Source organism: Phyllobates terribilis, unplaced genomic scaffold (genome assembly GCF_046119375.1).
Source record: "Phyllobates terribilis strain yellow unplaced genomic scaffold, ASM4611937v1 Scaffold_10__3_contigs__length_209671492, whole genome shotgun sequence".
NCBI classification, from domain to species: Eukaryota; Metazoa; Chordata; class Amphibia; order Anura; family Dendrobatidae; genus Phyllobates; species Phyllobates terribilis.
Window position 1 is genome coordinate 160,517,274 of NW_027362770.1, and position 22,119 is coordinate 160,539,392.

The window sequence follows — 22,119 nt, forward strand, 5'->3', positions numbered from 1 at the left end:
CTCTGCACTGGCTCTCGCCCTCCTGCCCTGCGCCTCACACACAGTGTCCCGAGCCAGTGGCCGCGGGCCTTGTTGGGCGACGTCCTTTCTGTCCCCTTAGTCCTATATGGCCACCTTTTCAGCGAATGTGTGTGGTTGTTGGCTACGGCACTTAGAGATACCGCAACCTCCGGTTTGCTAGCTGAGTCTTGTAGTCCTCCACTAGTCTGGGGCCGGTCCCCTACTACGACCTGATCTCTTCACGGTCGGCGTGAACTCGAGCGCACGGGTGGACTCCGCACTTTCCGTGCCCCTCGGATCCTCTTTCTCACTGGAGCCCTCCTCACTGCTCCGGTCTTCCCTCTTCACTCCCTGTCATCAACTGTTTCAACTGACTAACTCTCTAACTTCTCCACGGTCCTCTCTTACTGCTCTCTTGCTCCTAGGACCGGAACGCTCTAGCTTTTTCTTCCCTTGCTTTTATACTCTTTGTCATGTGACCCATGTCACTCTATGTGGTCCCCTCTACCTTCAGTCCTTCCTTCAGTGCTCCCCTGAACTATTTCCTCCACCCACCTCCTCTACTTAGTTCCATCCCCCAGACAGACCGGGTCTGTGCTCTCCCTTTGGAGCAATCTTGCCCTTCCCTGATGGAATGGTGTAGTGTTGGATGTAGGTGGGTGGGTCCTGGGTAGTGCTCCCTCCTTACCTGAGGGTGGGGTACGACAGCTCTGGCTGAGATGCAGTACCTCTGTGGCAACTGGACACGCAGGGGCGCCACATGCGCATCCAACCACTCGCCTGTCTGACCTCCCATTCCCCCATCCAACCTCCCATTTTCCCACCCTCTTCCCTTGTGCCCCCATCCCTGCTTGTGCAGTGTGAAGTTGGGGGCCATCTCTGTCTGTTGCCTGCCTGCAAACTAGTAAGTTCAACCCTACTGACTATTGCCTACCTGCAATAAGTTACAGTTGCCTCCCTTAAAGGGGATATTTTAGTAACCTAATACTTATCCCCTATACACAACATATGGGATCATTATTAGGGCCAGTTCACATGGCGGATGTTCAAGCAGAAGTTTGGCGTGTGCCAACATTCTGCTGAATATCCACGATGGCAACTTCCTTCATGTCTCCCATTCATCTCTATGGAAAACAGCGATGAGGATTGTGGAACGGCGGGTTTTAGCTGCAGTCGTGCCAAGAAAGATTCTGTCTGCACCAGAATTCTGCTTGAATATCTGCCGTGTGAGCTGGCCCTTACAATCAAGCGGCTGCCCCACTCATTTCAGAGGGCGATGAGATTTATGGGGGCCCCATGTTTGTGATCAGTGGGGGGTCCCAGAAGTAGAACTCCCACTGATCCAGAGAACAGGGGCACCATAACTCTAACCATCATCTGAAATGAATGGAGCAGCTGGTCAGACACTGAGAGTCCTGGAAAAAAACAAAAGCTGATGGCTATGTATGTGCTATCGGTTCGATGGGAACTGTTGATGTGTGATTGGTGAGGACGTGGTGCAGAAGTGGAGTTTTTCCAAGAGTGGGTGGTGGGACTATGGGAAGTTCGAGGGGTGGAGGCGGAGTTGGGTTTGGAGCCTGGGCAGAGTCTCAAGAGGGTCCAAAAATGTTGCCAGTATGTGGCCCTGAAATTCTTGTCTGTAGGTACTGCCTCAACCTACCAGTAGGGACAAGAACAGTAACAAAAACCTAAATTAGAGGAGAATCCGTCAGGAAAGAAAAGAGGAATTGTCTGTGGCCACCACCTCTAAAACCATTTCCTTTTGGGGGGTATCTTGCTGTTACTCTCCATCACTCTTATTGTCACTTTCATTTGCACCAAAGCCAGTGACATTGAAAAACAGTCTCTTCTCCCTCCAAACTGCACAGATTGAAATCCCTGAAGTTCTGATGAGTTGGGGTGTGTGACGTGCAGGTGGTTCCTTCATTTTCTCAGCAGTATATTTTTATCTCCTCTGTTACAAATAAATGTTGCAGCAATATCGCCACCAAGATACCATCGCATTTCACAGTCTCCGTCTGTTACTTCCTCTTCTCTACTGGAATATCTATATTTTCACATATTTGGCCCAGAGTTTATCTCTTTTGCATCTTGCCGTTGACTGCACAGAATGGACGTGTACCCAGGTTGGATCATTTGCCTTGTCCTGTCCATTACAGGTGAGTACCTGATGAGGTTATGCCGCGTATTGTCAGTTTTGGGATCTCGTTTTTTCTGTTGCTTTTATTTCATGTGCGACTTATACCATTCTGTATTGAGGGTTACTTATAACCTGTTGATGCCATTATGCACTATTAAAAGGTACTGATGTCAATTTAATTTATGCAGCATTATTTATTTGTAACATGTGGTATCTCCATTTATATGAACAGTTTGGCGGCATTACTTCAGTGCACAGTTTGGCAGTATAATTGACGCGCCCCCTGGGCCATGTTGTGTAGCGTTGCGCACGCGGGGAATACCCGGAGCCGGATCCGATAGGGGTAGTAGTCCTCGTGGCGGTGACCAGGTCCGTGCCCAGGGTGTCAAACTAAGTGGCAGTTATTGGTATGATGGTATTAGTGTCCGACTACGCCACCCGTTGAATGCGGCTATGAAGCCGCCGCTGCAGGGCAGTCCGCTGAGGCCGATGGTACGGATGTGCAGCGTGGATGGTATAACCCCCAACGGGAGGGGTATGGCCTCAAGGCAGAGGATGAGAATGATGTTGGGAGAGATGGTGTGTATGTCCCAGCACTGATGGTGTCGGTGCGACGAGGAATCACTGAGACGTGCAATTGCAGTTTTCACAGCTTTACTCACAGTTCTTTATCAGGTCCCTTGTGTACAGCTAGGACCACCCGAGCCGTGCTGCGTCCACCAGGTGCGGGACTCGGCCAACTCCCAGGCAGTTCCAGAGCGTGGTCCTGAGCTCCCCTCTCTTCCTTCCTACTGGCCGTCCCCACCAGGGATCCACCTTTGTCCAGCTCCCTCGGGCCTTCTAGTGGTGAAACCTTTCCCGGTTTCCCTGACCCTATATGGTATGCCTTCCTGGTAGATATGGCGAGGGGTCGCGCCAAAACTTGTCCACGACCTCCGGTTCCTGGCTAAGGATAATTGGCCTCCACCAGTTTGGGATCCGGCACCCTGTTCTGCCAACCCTTCACCCGTTATTCCGTGGGATCTTAGGGTTCCCTCTTTTCCTGCGTCTCTGGGCCTTTCCTGGTGTTTCTGTTCCTTCTTCCTCTTACTTCTCTCTCTCTCTCTGCTTCAGGCCTCCACTCCAGGCCTGGCTCTGGAGCTGGGCCCAGACTGAGCCACAGCTCCCTGTCAGCCCTCTCTGGCTGAGCTCCTCTCTGAACAGACAGACCCTGTCCTAAGATGGTGCCCACCTTATATACTCCCTCTGACACCCAAGCCCAGGTGACGAGCAACCAATGGGCTCCTACCTCTGCCCAGAGTCCCTCCCCTCTCTGCTCCTACACCACTAGGATGTTCCTCCCCCCTCCCCACTCCAGCCAGGGACAGAAGCTGTCGTACCTGCACATCTATCTGGTGGGAGTACCGTTGATCTGTCCCCCGGAAATGGGGTGAGTGTGGTGCATGCAGCTATCTGAGCCCAGTTCCACACTCCATCCTTACCCGGGAGTGGAATACCACACCTCTGGTCTGAGGTGCAATACCCCTGTAGCAGCCGAGTCCTCGGGGTGCTACATTCCCCCCTGGTAAACCACAGCACGTCCTCGGGCTGGAATAGAGCAAAAGCAAATTACAACATACAAAATTTTTAAAGTGCACTCACATATAAGACGTTAACCAACAACTCATCCCTTTATGGGAGGTACTCTTTTCTTCTTTCAACGTTACAGGTATAAAACATTACGGAAACATTATCAGACTTTCTTCACATACTTATAAAATACCATTAACTCTTTTAGCATCATATAAAACTTTGTCATATAAAACATTCTTGACCAACACGTTCTTGATCTCTGGCCACCGTGCAACTTGTGACCAGGTAAAGTGCAACAGTCTCTAGTTCCAAAGTAGAAACGCAGTTCCTCTATAAAACCAGTAGGGGGCGCCTTAAGAAGCGCAACTATTTACAGGGTGGCCGCTCTCAGTCCTCGGCCAGTGTGAATAGGGGAATGGCTGCTCACAGTCCTCAGCCTGGTAAGGGATTAAGGGCACACTGGTAACAGTTCACACAAACACCAATTTTACGACAGTTCTTGTACCCCGACGGGTAACTATATACAGTCCTTCTTTACCACTCTCTAATAATGGTGTCCTCTTCGTGCTCCTTCCTGAGGGTAGTCTTCAGACCCGTCCGGGTCCTCTTGGCTTTCCTCATACTGTATCTCCTCCTCAGTCAGCCGGTGTACGTGAAGGGCGTACGGTCCTTTGGCACACTGATGCCGGGTGAAGGTGACCTCATCACCCAGGTAGAGGTCACGTCCGCGGTGTCCCTCCGGCAGGTGGCTCTCGACATCCCTGCGGGTGACAAAGACGTCGCCGGGGGTTCGGTGATCCCGGATAAAGCCCCAGCCATGCTCCAACTGGAACTTTATTACGGTCCCGTTGGCGCGGGGACCGTGGGCCGCACGGGGGTTTCGTCGGGCCCGGCGTTTCTGCTCCGCGCTTTGGACCTGCAGCTGTTCCTCGCGGATCCGCCTCTCTCGCCGTTCTCTCCCAAAGACCTCTAGCTGTCGACGGCAGTGACGCGCCCCCTGGGCCTGTGTTGTGCAGGGGAACCCGGAACCGGGCCTGTTGTAGAATGCTGGGGGTTGTAGTCTCCGTGTGGCGGTGACCCGGTCCGTGCCCAGGGTGGTCAAACCAGTGGCAGTCTTAATGTATAGCAAATGTCCGACTACGCCACCCGTGGATTGCGGTCAGTGGGGACAGCCGCCGCGCTGCAGACCGCTGAGGCTGATGTTGTTTTCGCAACTGAGTATGGGATAACTCCCCACGGGAGAAGTATTGCCTCAGGGCAGCTAATGTGAGAGATGATGGGAGTGATGGTGTGAGCGTCCCAGTGCTAATGGTGCTGGTGCGGCGTGGAACCACAGAGACGTGCGGTTGCAGTTTTCAATGCTTTACTCACAGTTGTTGTTCATGTCAATGCTGCAGGCGATGACTGCCCGAGCCGCGCTGCGTCCACCAGGCAAGGGACTGGGTCAACTCCCAGGTAATTCCAGAGTGTGGTTCAGAGCTCCCTTCTCTACCTTTCTCTGGCCGTCCCCACCAGTGACCCACCTTTGTCCAGCTTCCTCGGGCCTTCTGTTGGCGAAACCTCTCCCGGTTTCCCTGACCCTATACGGTATGCCTTTCTGGTGGATGTAGTGAGGGGTCGCACCAAGATGTGGTAACAACCTCCGGTCTTTGGCTGAGGAATCTGTTGCCTCCACCAATTTGGGTTGCGGTACCCTGTTCTGCCAACCCTTCACCCTGTATCTCCTCTGGGCATATGGGGTTCCTTCGGTCCTCGTGTCTCTGGGCCTTTCTCTGTGTTCCTTGCTTCCTTTCTCCTCTGTTCCAGTTCCTTTCTTACTTTCCTTTCCTTCTCCTCTCTCTTTCTGCTGTTTCTGGCCTCCACTCCAGGCCTGTCTCTGGAGCTGGGCCCAGACTGAGCCACAGCTCCCTGTCAGCCCTCTCTGGCTGAACTCCTGTCTTCTTCTCCTCCTCTCTGAACTGAACTGGACTGAACTCGACTCTGTTCTAAGATGGTGCCCACCTTATATACCTCCTTCTGACACCCGAGCCCAGGTGACTAGCAACCAATGGGCTCCTACCTATGCCCAGAGACCCACCCCTATCTGCTCCTACACCACTGGGTATTCCACCCCCTCCCCACTCCAGCCAGGGACAGATGCTGTCGTGCCTGCACTTCTATCTTGTGGGAGCACCGTTGAGCTGTCCCTCGGAAATGGGGTGTGTGTGGTGCATGCAGCTACTGAGTCCTGGTCCACAATCCATCCTTACCCGGGAGTGGAATACCACACCTCTGGTTTGAGGTGCAATACCCCTGTAGCAGCCAAGCCCTCGGGGTGCTACATTCCCCCCTGGTAAATCACAGCACGTCCTCGGGCTGGAAAAGAGCAAAACAATTTAAACATACAAATTTTTAGAATGCATTCGTATATAAGACAATAACTATAAACCCATCCCTTTATGGGAGGCACTTTTCTTTTTTAACGTTGCTGGTACTCTTTTTCTTTTCTTTAACATTCTTCTGTCACTAGCTATGGTCAAAACTACCGGAACTCTTTTAGCATATAAAACATCACATGAAACATTTGCATTATTATTCTAGCAGCATATAAAACTTTTCAATATAAAACTTTTTCAAGTAGAACATTCTTGAGCTCTGGCCGCTGTGCAACTTGCGACCAGGAAAAGGTGCAACAGTCCATTTAATCTGCCTTGAGGTAGACGTTGCGGTTTTTGTATAAAACCAGTAGGGGGCGCTTTAGGAAGCGCAACTATATACAAGGGTGGCCGCTCTCAGTCCTCGACCAGTGGGGATAGGGGAATGGCTGCTCACAGTCCTCAGCCTGGTTAGGGATTAGGGGCACACAGATAACAGTCCTTTAACAGTTCCACATTAGTTCCAACGGGGACCACACTCCACTCAGCAACAGTTTCTATACCCTTATGGGTAACTATATACAGTTCCATTTTACCGTTTACTGGTAATGGTATCCTCCTGATGCTCCTTCCTCATAGTCTTCAGATCTGTCCGGATCCTCAGGGTAGTCCATGTCTGGGCGGTACCTCAGCTCCTCCTCTGTTAGACAGTGGACATGGAGGGCATACAGTCCCTTGGTGCCCTTGTGTAGCAGGCCTTGCGGCGGGGCCTGGAGAGAGCCGCTGTTGACGACGCCCGGGATCAGAGGGTGCGACTTTGGGCCTTTGCGCTGGCTGGTGGTGGCATCGACCAGGGCTGGAGGGCTCGGCAGCAGGGCTTGTTGCGGGGTCTGGAGCAGGCCGGTGTTTGCAGCGCCCGGGATCGGCGGCTCCACCAGGGGGCTCGGGAGCAGGCTGACGCTGGCAGCGTCCGGGACAGGGAGACTCCTCTTACCTGCTCCTGCGACCACTCCTGCATCACGCGTCTTCTCCTGGCGCTGGTCGGGGCCCGCGACGGCTTGGGCACTGCCGATGCTGGGCAGCTTGGTCTGCTGCCGGTCCACCATCTTGCTCTCCGTTCCTGGTGTCCTCCTCCCCCCTGGTGGACCGTGGCCTACCTTGCGTTGATCTTCCTCCGTAGGCCGCGGCTCCGCAGTCGATCGTCGGGGTTGAGGACCTTGCGTCGCGCTCCTGTGACGTCAGCGTCGCTCCCTCTCCCTTTCTGGACCTTACGCAGCGTCGGTGCGTGGGGCGGAGCTTCAGATCTCGCGCGCTTTCGGCGTCCACGCCCCTCTTCTTCCCGCGCGGCGTCCCGAAGATGGCGCCCGATGGCGGGAAAACGACTGCGGATGGCGGGAAGACGGTGGGAAACGACCCAAGATGGCGTCCGATGGCGGGAAACGGTCCAAGATAGCTTCTGATGGCGGGAATCTGCTCCGGATGGCGGGAAACTTCGGGAAATGGCGGGAGACTTCTTTTCCAGGTACGTGTACAATTTTCTTCAGGCACGCGATACCCGTTTGTGGCGGGTTGGTCTCGATCCTGCCGACTACGCCAAAGTTGACGCGCCCCCTGGGCCTGTGTTGTGCAGGGGAACCCGGAACTGGGCCTGTTGTAGAATGCTGGGGGTTGTAGTCTCCGTGTGGCGGTGACCCGGTCCGTGCCCAGGGTGGTCAAACCAGTGGCAGTCTTAATGTATAGCAAATGTCCGACTACGCCACCCGTGGATTGCGGTCAGTGGGGACCGCCGCCGCGCTGCAGACCGCTGAGGCTGATGTTGTTTTCGCAACTGAGTATGGGATAACTCCCCACGGGAGAAGTATTGCCTCAGGGCAGCTAATGTGAGAGATGATGGGAGTGATGGTGTGAGCGTCCCAGTGCTAATGGTGCTGGTGCGGCGTGGAACCACAGAGACGTGCGGTTGCAGTTTTCAATGCTTTACTCACAGTTGTTGTTCATGTCAATGCTGCAGGCGATGACTGCCCGAGCCGCGCTGCGTCCACCAGGCAAGGGACTGGGTCAACTCCCAGGTAATTCCAGAGTGTGGTTCAGAGCTCCCTTCTCTACCTTTCTCTGGCCGTCCCCACTAGTGACCCACCTTTGTCCAGCTTCCTCGGGCCTTCTGTTGGCGAAACCTCTCCCGGTTTCCCTGACCCTATACGGTATGCCTTTCTGGTGGATGTAGTGAGGGGTCGCACCAAGATGTGGTAACAACCTCCGGTCTTTGGCTGAGGAATCTGTTGCCTCCACCAATTTGGGTTGCGGTACCCTGTTCTGCCAACCCTTCACCCTGTATCTCCTCTGGGCATATGGGGTTCCTTCGGTCCTCGTGTCTCTGGGCCTTTCTCTGTGTTCCTTGCTTCCTTTCTCCTCTGTTCCAGTTCCTTTCTTACTTTCCTTTCCTTCTCCTCTCTCTTTCTGCTGTTTCTGGCCTCCACTCCAGGCCTGTCTCTGGAGCTGGGCCCAGACTGAGCCACAGCTCCCTGTCAGCCCTCTCTGGCTGAACTCCTGTCTTCTTCTCCTCCTCTCTGAACTGAACTGGACTGAACTCGACTCTGTTCTAAGATGGTGCCCACCTTATATACCTCCTTCTGACACCCGAGCCCAGGTGACTAGCAACCAATGGGCTCCTACCTATGCCCAGAGACCCACCCCTATCTGCTCCTACACCACTGGGTATTCCACCCCCTCCCCACTCCAGCCAGGGACAGATGCTGTCGTGCCTGCACTTCTATCTTGTGGGAGCACCGTTGAGCTGTCCCTCGGAAATGGGGTGTGTGTGGTGCATGCAGCTACTGAGTCCTGGTCCACAATCCATCCTTACCCGGGAGTGGAATACCACACCTCTGGTTTGAGGTGCAATACCCCTGTAGCAGCCAAGCCCTCGGGGTGCTACAGCAGCACTCCTCACGCCGGGCTGCGGCCGCCCGGGTCTCCTTGGTGAACCCCATGAGGTCCTCACCGGTCGGATCCCATGCAAATTGGGCGTCCTCCAACGGGAGCGGGACAATTTTGACGGGCGCCGGAGCCGGGATCAGAGGCTCGCACAGGGGCCGTTCCTTCCGGAGTCGGGGGTTGACGTACTCCGGTGGCCACACGAAGGGCAGCCCGTCCGGGCTGGTATGTTGTGCAAACAGATCGGCGCCCTGGGGTGGCACTGTGGAGGTTGAGGGCGCCGTAAGGGCGGCAGCGCCCGGGGGTGCTCGGCCTTGCGTCCAGGCCGGAGGCATCCTATCTGGGCCCAAGTATGGCACCTTCCGGGAGGAGAGTGCTGTGGAGACCGCGGCACCCGGAGGTACTCGGCCTTGCGACCAGGCCGGTGGCACTTCCTCTTTTGCCGCGCTCTGGGTCAAGGGGCGTGGCGCGGAAGGGGGCGTGACCGCGGCTCCGGCCGCTTGAGGCCTAGTTGGGAGCAGTGGCGGTGCGGCAACGGGCGCGGTGAGTGGGACTTCGGGCTCTGCGACGGGGAGCTGGGGCAGGCTTTCGGCTACTGGGCTCGGGGTGGTGACGTCCCCATTACCTGCTTCCATCCCTGCAGCTCCCTCTGCGGCGTCGTCTCCGGCCTTCGTCCCTCCTGCACCATCCTCAGGGGCAGACATGCTCCATGTTGCGGGTGGCGTCCTCTGCTGGCGGGTTCCAGCCTGCTGGGCCATCTCCCTTCCCCATTCGGCCAGTGCTTCCTGCTGTACTCGGGCCATCTTCCGGGCCAAGGCCTCCAGCGCAGTCTGTGCACGCTCCCGATCTCTGGTGAGCTGTGCCAGGATTTCCACCAGGCCTTCTGGGGTGGCGGCCTGCAGCAGGCCCCGGACCACGGGGTTGGTACCGCTTGTCTCTTCCTCCATTCCCGGGTGCGATCTGTCCAGACTCCTCCAGGCTGCACCCATCTTCTCCATTTTGTTCTCTATCCGCCCCCCTTGGGAGTGGTCCCGGGGCAACTTAGTGACAGTCAGTTTCAGGGGCAGACCCCCCACTTTGATGGACATTTCCATGGTGGTAGTCTCGGCTGGTGGGGGCGGTCTCCTCCTTTGGCGCCACTCTGGGGCCATGCCCACGATGGGAGGTGGTCTCTTGCCACTCTCTGGCACGCCCACAATGGCGTCCGCTCTGCCAGGGCGGGAAACTGTCCAAGATGGCGGGAATCGTCTCCTGATGGCGGGAAACTTCGCTGATGGCGGGCAAAGGCTGCAGATGGCGGGCAAACGGCGGGAAACGACTCCGGACGGCGTCTGATGGCGGGAACCCTCTGGAATTGGCGGGAGACTCCTTTTTGAGGTAAATGTGAACTTTTCTTCAGGCACGCAGTACCCGGTGGTTGCGGGCACGTAATCCTGCCGACTACGCCAAAGTTGACGCGCCCCCTGGGCCATGTTGTGTAGCGTTGCGCACGCGGGAAATACCCGGAGCCGGATCCGATAGGGGTAGTAGTCCTCGTGGCGGTGACCCGGTCCGTGCCCAGGGTGTCAAACTAAGTGGCAGTTATTGGTATGATGGTATTAGTGTCCGACTACGCCACCCGTTGAATGCGGCTATGAAGCCGCCGCTGCAGGGCAGTCCGCTGAGGCCGGTGGTACGGATGTGCAGCGTGGATGGTATAACCCCCAATGGGAGGGGTATGGCCTCAGGGCAGAGGATGAGAATGATGTTGGGAGAGATGGTGTGTATGTCCCAGCACTGATGGTGTCGGTGCGACGAGGAATCACTGAGACGTGCAATTGCAGTTTTCACAGCTTTACTCACAGTTCTTTATCAGGTCCCTTGTGTACAGCTAGGACCACCCGAGCCGTGCTGCGTCCACCAGGTGCGGGACTCGGCCAACTCCCAGGCAGTTCCAGAGCGTGGTCCTGAGCTCCCCTCTCTTCCTTCCTACTGGCCGTCCCCACCAGGGATCCACCTTTGTCCAGCTCCCTCGGGCCTTCTAGTGGTGAAACCTTTCCCGGTTTCCCTGACCCTATATGGTATGCCTTCCTGGTAGATATGGCGAGGGGTCGCGCCAAAACTTGTCCACGACCTCCGGTTCCTGGCTAAGGATAATTGGCCTCCACCAGTTTGGGATCCGGCACCCTGTTCTGCCAACCCTTCACCCGTTATTCCGTGGGATCTTAGGGTTCCCTCTTTTCCTGCGTCTCTGGGCCTTTCCTGGTGTTTCTGTTCCTTCTTCCTCTTACTTCTCTCTCTCTCTCTGCTTCAGGCCTCCACTCCAGGCCTGGCTCTGGAGCTGGGCCCAGACTGAGCCACAGATCCCTGTCAGCCCTCTCTGGCTGAGCTCCTCTCTGAACAGACAGACCCTGTCCTAAGATGGTGCCCACCTTATATACTCCCTCTGACACCCGAGCCCAGGTGACGAGCAACCAATGGGCTCCTACCTCTGCCCAGAGTCCCTCCCCTCTCTGCTCCTACACCACTAGGATGTTCCTCCCCCCTCCCCACTCCAGCCAGGGACAGAAGCTGTCGTACCTGCACATCTATCTGGTGGGAGTACCGTTGATCTGTCCCCCGGAAATGGGGTGAGTGTGGTGCATGCAGCTATCTGAGCCCAGTTCCACACTCCATCCTTACCCGGGAGTGGAATACCACACCTCTGGTCTGAGGTGCAATACCCCTGTAGCAGCCGAGTCCTCGGGGTGCTACATAATCTATGTACACTGTGTGGTATTATCATTTACATTAACAGTGTGGTGGCATTTCTTATGTGCACAGTTTGGGAGCATAATCTATGTACACCGTATGGTATCATTATGTATGTGTACTGTATGGTGGCATTTCTTATGTGTACAGTTTGGCAGTGCAATCTATGTACACTGTATGGTATCATTATGTATGTGTACTGTATGGTGGCATTTCTTATGTGTACAGTTTGGCAGTATAATCTATGTACACTGTATGGTATCATTATTTATGTGTATTGTATGGCAGCATTATCTATGTTCACAGTTTGGCAGTATCATCTATGTACGCTGTATGAATCATTATTTACATGTACTGTATGGCAGAGTTGCGTATGTGCACCGTTTGGGAGTATAATCTATGTAGACTGTATGATATAATTTACGTGTACTGTATGGTGGCAATACTTATGTGCACAGTTGGCAGTATAATCTATGTACACTGTATGTATCATCACTTGTGTACTGTATGGCGCCATTACTTATGTGTTCAGTTTGGCAGTATAATCTATGTACACTGTATGGTATCATTATTTATGTGTATTGTATGGCAGCATTATCTATGTTCACAGTTTGGCAGTATCATCTATGTACGCTGTATGAATCATTATTTACATGTACTGTATGGCAGAGTTGCGTATGTGCACCGTTTGGGAGTATAATCTATGTAGACTGTATGATATAATTTACGTGTACTGTATGGTGGCAATACTTATGTGCACAGTTGGCAGTATAATCTATGTACACTGTATGTATCATCACTTGTGTACTGTATGGCGCCATTACTTATGTGTTCAGTTTGGCAGTATAATCTATGTACACTGTATGGAATCAATATTTATGTGTACTGTATGGAAGCATTATATATGTTCACAGTTTGGCAGTATAATTTATGTACACTGTGTGGTATCATTATTTATGTGTACTGTATGGTGGCATTACTAATGTGCACAATATGGCAGTATAATCTATGTACACTGTGTGGTATCATTATTTATGTGTACTGTATGGTGGCATTACTATTGTGCACAGTATGGCAGTATAACCTATGTACACTGTGTGGTATCATCATTTGTTGATTTTATAATGAAGGCAGTATTTTCATCTATTTAAGGTGTATTCACTATATATGCATACACATACCAACAAACCAGCTTCCATACTACCTCCTTACCAGACAAAAATGGAAGAGATCTGCATCAGAGGTGGACATACTGCATTTGCAGCCAGTTGGAGAGCAGGGCTCAGTTGCATTGCATATAACCCAGTTAGGACCGAGGCCAGAAACTGATAATGGAGGGCACCTGTGGTGGACTTGTGTTTGGTGCCCACCTGTATATACACGCACATTTACATTGAGCACACATGCATAAAATACACGCATACACAAAACACATGTGTAGCGCCCCGAGGGTTCGGTCGCTACAGGGGTATTGCACCTTAACCAGAGGTGTGATATTCCACTCCCGGGTAAGGATGGAGTATGGACCAGGGCTCAGTTAGCTGCATACACACACTCACCCCATTTCCGAGGGACAGCTCGACGGTGCTCCCATTTTATGCAGGCACAACTGACCATGTCCCTGGCTGGAGTGGGAAGGGGAGAGAGAACCCAGTGATGTAGGAGCAGAAGGGGACGGTTTCTGGAGCACAGGAAGGAGCTCATTGGGTGCAGGTCACCTGAGCTCAGACACAGAGAAGCAGATAAAAGGTGGGAGCCATCTTAGGTTCAATGAGGAGAAGGAGTCAGAGAAGTTCGAGTCAGTCACAGAGAGCAGACAGGGAGCCGAGGCTCAGCCTGAGCTCAGCTCCACGAGGCAGGACTAGAGAAAAGGCTGGGGCCAGAGAAGAGAAGAGAAGAAGAGGAAGGAAGGAAAGAGGAGAGACAGAGGAGTAGAAAGGCTCCAGAAACGAGAAGGCAGAAGGGATCCTAAGAGAGCAGAGCGGACAGCCACCGTTGCAAACCCGCATTATATCGGGTGAAGAGTCAGGCTGTGGAAGGGTACCGGATTCCCAAGTTGGTGTAGGTAAATCATCCCTCAGCCAAGAACCGGAGGTCGTGATCATTTATTGGTGCGACCCCCCTGCCAAACCTGCTAGGAAGGCACCATATAGGATAGCGGGAAGTGAAGGCCAACTCTTACCCGACAAGGTCCGCGGTAGTTGGACAGAAGTTTGGTCACTGGTGGGGCATGAGAGGCCAGAGAAAGGACAGAAGGGGGTCCTGTGCCATGCTCCTGAATTGCCTGGGGGTTGACCGAGCCCCTCACCTGGTGGACGCAGCACGGCTTGGGCAGTCATTGCTGACAGAAGTGACATGGATAACAACTGTGAGTGAAAACCCTGGACTGCATCACCACCCCCAGCATCCACCTACTCTGCCCTGAGGCTACACTCTTCCCGTGGGGAGTTATCCTATCCCTGTGCTGCACACCAACACCAGCCTCAGCGGTCTGCCTTGCAGCGACGGTTATCTCTGACCGCAATCCACGGGTGGCGTAGTCGGACATTCAAAACACTGATAAATAGACTGCCACAACTTGGTCTGACCACCCTGAGCCACGGGATCTGGTGGCCACTAGTACCCCCATCAGCACCGTACACTAGAAGGCCCAGTTCCGGGTGCCCTACGGCCCAGGGGGCGAGTCACATGCATATACACAATGACATTTTTGTGATGCACTTGTTTGGACGACCAGATGATTTTTTTTTTATGTTCTTTCATTCATAGTCACAGCAGCCATAACTTTTTTTTATTCTTACATAAGCTTCTCTATATAAGGTCTAGATTATTTTTCGTTTTTTTTAGGGGTCATTTTGCCACATTCATATGTTAGAGCAACATTTGTGTTAATGTTTAATGGTGAAAAGTAAAAAAGCAATCACGCCATTTTATACATCATTTACCGATCATTGGGGTCCCGGACCATCATCAGGGTCACTAAAGAAGATGAAGAATCGTATTGATGCCTTGTGGAGATTCCTGGATTTTTCAGTGATCAGTCATTACAAATTGTTACCTACTTTGTCCTTCTTTTCATTTATACGTATACATTTTTAGATTGTCTTCTCAATTTGCAGGTCTGGTGGCTCCAGCGGTACAGGTGACTGTATCATTGCATGGCACTGCTGTATTACCCTGCACATATACCGGCAAGACAACCACAATGTGCTGGGGACGAGGCTGTTCCATCACTGGTTGTGAAAAGGAAATCATCTGGACCGATGGCCAAAACGTGACTTGGAGGAAATCTGACAGATATCAGTTACTGGGGAACATTAGTCAGGGGGACGTGTCTCTGACCATCACTGGGGCCACTAAAGAAGATGAAGGAACGTACTGCTGTCGGGTGGAGATCCCTGGACCATTCAATGATCAGATGACAGACGTGGAAGTGAAGATACAAGAAGGTGAGATATTTCACATCTTCAGCTATGAATCTAGGTGTATACATAGATGAGGACAACATGAGGAGAACATCAGATGGACTTCTTCTAAGAGAAAAAAAAAGGTCTATGGAATGAGCAATGAGGCTCTTCCAGTTAGGAATATAAGATGTCTAGTTGCCAAAGATTAAGTACCGCAATCTCGTCCTCTACAACCACGAATGAAACTTGTCATGGAACAAGTTTGGGTCATTAACCAGCTGACTTCTCCTTTCCTCACTAGTAATAATTTAGAACAACTACATTCCTCAACATTGAAATTGCAAAACCAAGACAAAAAAAGTCATGGCGTTATAGAAATCACAGGATTGATTGATATTTTACTGATCTGCACATTTTCAAAACATCTTGAGTATGAGCGCCATGTGCAAAAATCCCCTCACGCACAGCCCCGGCTGATATTATTGAGATTATGACTGGTTGTCAGAGAAATGTTCTGCTGCACTGAATGCAATTGGGCACAAAAATCATCAAGATCCGCTGCTGGCAGCTCCTTTGTAATTACCAATCAATGATGTCCCAGATGAGCTCAATGGGAGATAAGTTTGGAGACACTGCAGGCCATGGTGGCACGTTTAGGCCATGCAGGCTGCTTTCGGTAGCTCAAGCAACATGCGGCCTGGCATTGTGATGTTGAAAACTGGTTCCTGGGACATTTTGGAGAAGCATCCACACCACCAGTTCCAGACTAGACTAGATGGGTACATTATGCCGTCCCACACCATAATCCCAGGAGTAGGAACAGTGTGACATTCACTCATGAAGTTCTCTTCATGGTGTTGCCCAAGTGGGCTCCTTAGATTCGAAGATGGCACATAGTGATCCATTCTGTACTGCAAGTGAAATTACACATCACATACTGAGCCTAAGGTGTCAAAAACTCTCTACACAAACCATAACAAGGTGTTTGTACAACGCTGAGATAGGAGCCAGCCTTCCAGTTACAGGTGCTCCATTGAATTCATCCAACAGCTTTAAGCTATCAAGGTGTAAAGTAAGTTGCAATGGAGGCTGGAATAGAGCTAAACCCTTTTCACAGATAAGTCCCACTTTGGTCTTGTTTAACCGAAGAGAAAAATGGCCCAAATAATAAAATGAATAATCTTTATTAACAAATATCTAAAAAATAGTAAAATTCATAAAAAATTTAGATGAAGGCAGTGTAATTTCTATACATGCAACACAGACAAATGGAGAACATAAGAATACTGTCCATAGAACATTATAATGAAAAAAATCATGATGAAAAAAATCATGTCATGGGATGTAAAGAGTGTATATAAGGTGCATAAGGTTTTGAAGACAAAACTATTACATAAATAAGTATACAGTACTATAAAGACACCAAGTGGTGAAGACAATAATTCTGCTACTGCTGCACCTGCTGCTGATGTTGCTGCCGCTGTTGGACTTGGACCAAGTGTTTGATCAGCTCCTCCATGCTGTCTGTCGTTGTTTCCTGGCTTATGGCTGCATTTGCCCAGAACATACGGTTTGTCGACAGTCGCTACACGTGTTCCCGGAACGTTGCCCGCATTCGAAACTCCACCTGTGGTAGATCGGTTCACTCGGCTGCTCACAAAGGTAGAAACAGGAACGCTGTCTCTTTAAATCTCGGACTGGTTTATTAAAGTACAGCATAAACCAGTGTAAAGTTCATCTAAACAAATGGGAAAGCAAAAGAAAATGTACAGCACAATCCGTATGTTTGCAGGGTTCCGCCCACACAGGATACAACAGGATTCAGCAAAGTTTAACAGAACACTTCTCTGGAGGTGTCGCCTCCAGACCCACTGAACACCTAATGACACAAAAGGTTGGCTATTTATATCTCAGACCACACCCTGGGGTTGAGATATGGTGAACAACTTCCCACCTGCTCTTAGCTTATTCACATAAAATCTAGCCCTTAAAATGGGCACTTAACCCTTCTCAGCACTTAGTGTGCTGGAGCAAACTTTCAGATTTCAAATCACTGAAGCTAATAGTCTCAGTGAAACATATCTCCCCTCCAGCACTTTGCTAGTGACTTTGTCACACACTATTAATGCATAAAAGTAATGCAAGTAAAATGCATGCTGAGAAAAATGAGGTTAATAGTTCTAGCAGCATAATGGCAAAAAAGTAGCTTAAATGAGGTAATGTGCAATTGTGCAGTATAGTAAAGGAATACCTATGCCTATAATAATCTAAAAGTGTTGCTAGGTATCAAAATTAATATATCCAGCATTGACTCCATGGGTGAAAGAAGAGAGATTGGATACAGAAGTTTCAATACCTGTAAATGGACTGGAGGTGCAGAGAAAAGGGACCCCAATGCGCGTTTTGCATTGGCTTCTTCCTGGGGGTATGTGTCCTCTATATCCATTCTCTCTTTATTTAGCCATGGAGTTCATGCTGAACATATCAATTTTGAAACCTACCAGTCTTCCAAGCCGCAAACAGCCCCAGACCATCACACTACCAACACCATATTTTACTGTTGGTATGATGTTCCTTTCCTGAAATGCTGTGTTACTTCTACGCCCGATGTAATGGGACATATACCATCCAAAAAGTTCAACTTTTGTCTTGTCAGTCTATAGGGTATTCTCCCAAAAGTCATGGCAATCATCAAGATGTTTTCTGGTAAAACTGGGACGAACCTTTATGTTCTTATTGTTCAACAGTGGTATTCATCTTGAAACTCTGCCATGCATGCCATTTTTGCCTAGTCACTTTCTTATGGTGGAGTCATGAACACTGACCTTAACTGAGGCAAGTGAGGCCTGCAGTTCTTTGGATATTGTTGTGAGGTCTTTTGTGACCTCTTGGATGAGTCATCGGTGCGCTCTTGGGGTAATTTTGGTCGGCAGGCCACTCCTAGGAAGGTTTACCACTGTTTCATGTTTTCGCCATTTGTGGATAATGGCTCTCACTGTGGTTTGGTGAAGTCCCAAAGCTTTAGAATTGGCTTTATAACCTTTTCCAAACTGATAGATCTCAATTACTTTGTTTATCATTTGTTCTTGAATTTCTTTGGATCGCAGCATGATATTTAGCTTTTGAGGATCTTTTGGTCTACTTCACTTTGTCAGGCAGATTCTATTTAAGTGATTTCTTGATTGAGAACAGGTGTGGCAGTAATCAGGCCTGCGTGTGGCTCGGCAAATTGAACTCAGCTTCCCAAAGATGTGATAAACCACCGTTAATTTATGTTTTAAGGGGAGGGGGGCAATCACTATCACACAGGCCCAAATAGATTTGGATTTCTTTTTCCCTTAACAATTAAGGCCTTTATTTCAAAATTGCATTTTGTGGTTACTTTTGTTATCTTTGACTAATATTTAAACTTGTTTTGTGATCTGAAACATTTTAGTGTGACAAACATGCAAAAGAATAAGAAATCAGGAAAGGGGCAAACACTTTTTCACACTACTATATGTATTCTATATTTGACTATGTTGCATTTATAGGAATTAATCTGACTTCATTTCTCTTTTTTATGAATTTTACTATTTTTAGAAATTCGTTAATAAAGATTATTCATTTTATTATTTGGACGTTGTTTGCTTCCCTTTTTCTCTTGGGTTACATATGATTTTCTGGAAGTGCCCTTATATACTGGCCCTATGTAGGTATTCATCCACTTTTTTCTTGGAAGCAATTGTAGCGGTGTCCAAAGAACACAGCAAGGCAGTATTCAAGTAAGGCACAGCAGACAAGAAGACTGAAACAAAACTCCGGCTTTATTATGTACAAAGGAACTATATGCCGGGAGATGAGACTAACAGTATTTACATTAATAATATTACCAACATGAACATAGGGAGAGATAGCTGGAGCGAGTCACAAACTATGCTCCAGCTATGGCAATGAAAGCTCAGAACAAACATTACACAAGTTTCACAAACTACTCTGAGCTAATTCTCTCTCTGGCTTTCTGCTAGTCGGGCCACGCTGCTACAGCGTCCTAGCTTCAGAAAACTACGCTAAACCCTATCTCAATGGGTCACTCACGATTGCGCAGATCAGGCACAGATGGCGGCTGCCGCTTGTTCCTGGTGTGAAAGAGCCGGATGAATTCACTTGAGTCTTTTCCTTGTATACAGGATCTCTTTCTTTCAGCCGGCAGGCAAACCTTTCTCCACTCTCACAAAAATGGCTGACACGTTGTGTTGTGTGTTATCTCAGGTCTTTAGTCTCCAGGGAAAAAGTTCTACATAAAAAGGATGAATCTCTCTGGTCCTTGACAAAGTCCCAAACAACAAATCTTGCTATAGTCCGTAATCTTCTCTTTCCATAGATTACCAATCTCTTCTTTAGGCTATGTGCCCACGATGAAGAAATGCTCTGGATTTTTCCTGAGCGTTTCTGCATCTCCTGGCAGAAAAAACGCATGCTGATTGTACATGCGGATTGTACATGCAGATTGTACATGCGTTTTTCCTGCCAGGGACATGCGGAAGTGAAGCGTTCTTCACATGCATTTCCGCATGCGGGTTGTCAAGTGCTTTCCAAGCGATTTTAGCATCACTTGGAAAGTGCTTGACAACTTGGTCACACTATATAAATCCATGCAGCTGGCATGGATTTATATAGTGTGACCGAAAGAATGGTAAAAAATAAAAAATATATATATTTACCTTCTGATGGCCCCCGGTGTCCTTGTCTTGGCTTGCCGGCAGTTCGCGTAGACTAAAGGACCTGCCGACCCGTCACATGACTAAATGACGTCACCGCAGGTCCTTTAGTCTACCGCGAGCTGCCAGCAAGCCATGACAAAGACACCGGGAGCCATCAGAAGGTAAGTATATATTTCTTTTTTTTTTTTTTTTTTTTTTTTACAGGTACTATGGTACCAGGGTATGGAAGAGAGTCTCCTCTTCTCCAGACCCGGGTACCATCCGCACATTGAAACGCATGGAATCCGCATGTACTTATCTAGTGATGAGGATTCCATGTGTTCCAATGCAAGTCAATGGCGGCGAAAACGCCGTGATTCCGCAAAATAATTGGTAGTGCTGTTGATTTTTCCACAATTATAATCCACAGCGGAAATTTTCGCAGCATGTGCCCAGCACATGCGGATTATCATTGGGGAACATGGCAGACCTTCTATCAAGCATTTTTTAAGTGTGGAATTGCCGCTGCGGAAACGCTTAAGAAAAGCATAGTGGGCACACAGCCATAGGCTATGTGCCCACGATGCAGAAATGCTCCGGATATTTCCTGAGCATTTCTGCATCTCCCCTGGCAGAAAAAAAGCATGCGGATTGTACATGTGTTTTTCCTGCCAGGGACAAGCGGAAGTGAAGCGTTCTCAAGGGTTGCTGGTTGTCAAGCGATTTTAGCATCACTTGGAAAGTGCTTGACAACTTGGTCACACTATATAAATCCATGCAAACAGCATGGATTTATATAGTGTGACCCGAGAGAATGTCAAAAAATAAATCTATACTTACCTTCCGATGGCCCCCGGTGTCTTGCTTTGCTCCGTCCTGGCTGCCGGCAGATCGCGGTACACTGAAGGACCTGCCGACGTCAGCGTCACGTGACCCGTCACATGACTATGACGTCAGCTCAGGTCCTTCAGTCCATTGCGAACTGCCGGCATGAGAGGATGAGCGCATCGGGGGCCGCCAGAAGGTAAGTACATATTTCTTTTTTATTTTCTTCTTTTTTTTTTTTTTACAGGTACTAGTCTCCTCTCCTCTAAACCTGAGTACCATCCGCACATTGTAACGCATGGAATGCGCATCTACATATACAGTGATGCGGAATCCATGCGTTCTAATGCAAGTCAATGGCGGCGAAAACGCAGCACTTCCGCAAAATAATTGGTAGTGTTGCGTTTTTTTCTGCAATGATAATCCGCAGTGGAAATTTCCGCAGCATGTGCACAGCACATGCAGATTATCATTGGGGAACATGGCAGGCCTTCTACCATGCATTTTTTAAGCGTTTCTGCAGCGTTTTTGCCGACACGGAAACGCTTAAAAAACGCATCGTGGGCACACAGCCTTACAGTTTCTGCTGATCACGGGACCTGCAGGCGTCTCCCTGTTTTCTCAGACACACATCCACATGAGGTCTCTACTTCTTGTATTTTCTGCCTCTCTCAGCACAAAACAAGAACAGCCGGGGGAGGCGACTAGTCCAACAGCAAGTCAGAGCGGAGCCTTAAAGTCACAGTGCATTCAACCTCCGGTAAGGGCCAATGCCCCACACAATGATAGCCAGAGATTGGTCTGGAGACCACGTGGGCAAAACCCTGAAGATGCCTGACCTATCTAATACAAGAAGCAATGCAGTTAAGTCACCACTTCAAACAAAAAGGTGGCAGCAGGGGAGACAAAAAAGGTGCCGCGTTGCTAACTGGGAGAAGTAGTTGTGCGACTGCCGACACACCCACAGAATGGGTGTGTGGCATAGAATGGAAGCAAGGATAGGAAGAGGTGAAATCATAACCAAAACAACATAACAAGTACTGCAAATTACTTTATTGGTTAGATCTGCAATAAAAAGGACAGCTTGGCAATAACGTAAGATATTGGTCCATCCCTTTAAGAAATATGTAACGTGTGTAAGAGATAATACAAAACCCATAAAGACTGCAAAGTAATAATACAAGAATAATCATAATTTTGCCCCAATCATGGTTCTGCTCCTGAAGAAGGTCGGCGAAACCTAACTTGTATATTCTCTATAGATTGCTATATATGTAATAAAACATTACCGTACATCTACTGAGTGCTGGGTGATATTGCTGTTAGTAATGTTTTAGAGTTTAGTGATGTATTTGTGCCATTTATAATACTTAGGTTTTCTTAGATCACAGTGAGGATTTAACAGTAACTGCTGCAACTACAGATCATCATCCCATGATTACGGAGGAGGACATGTTCAGCATGCGTAAGTCATT

At 49.7% G+C, this 22,119-nt stretch overlaps 1 protein-coding gene across 1 annotated transcript in view; it reads left to right on the forward strand.

The window, feature by feature from the left end:
* Positions 1-1,964: 1,964 nt before the first annotated feature.
* LOC141164192 (hepatitis A virus cellular receptor 1 homolog) overlaps positions 1,965-22,119 on the forward strand; it is a 44,448-nt gene continuing 24,293 nt past the window's right edge. Inside the window, exons 1-3 of the mRNA XM_073649329.1 lie at positions 1,965-2,159; positions 14,850-15,179; positions 22,029-22,109. Of these exons, the coding sequence (XP_073505430.1) occupies positions 2,111-2,159; positions 14,850-15,179; positions 22,029-22,109 (460 nt within the window). The 5' untranslated portion in view covers positions 1,965-2,110. The remainder of the gene's footprint in view (positions 2,160-14,849; positions 15,180-22,028; positions 22,110-22,119) is intronic.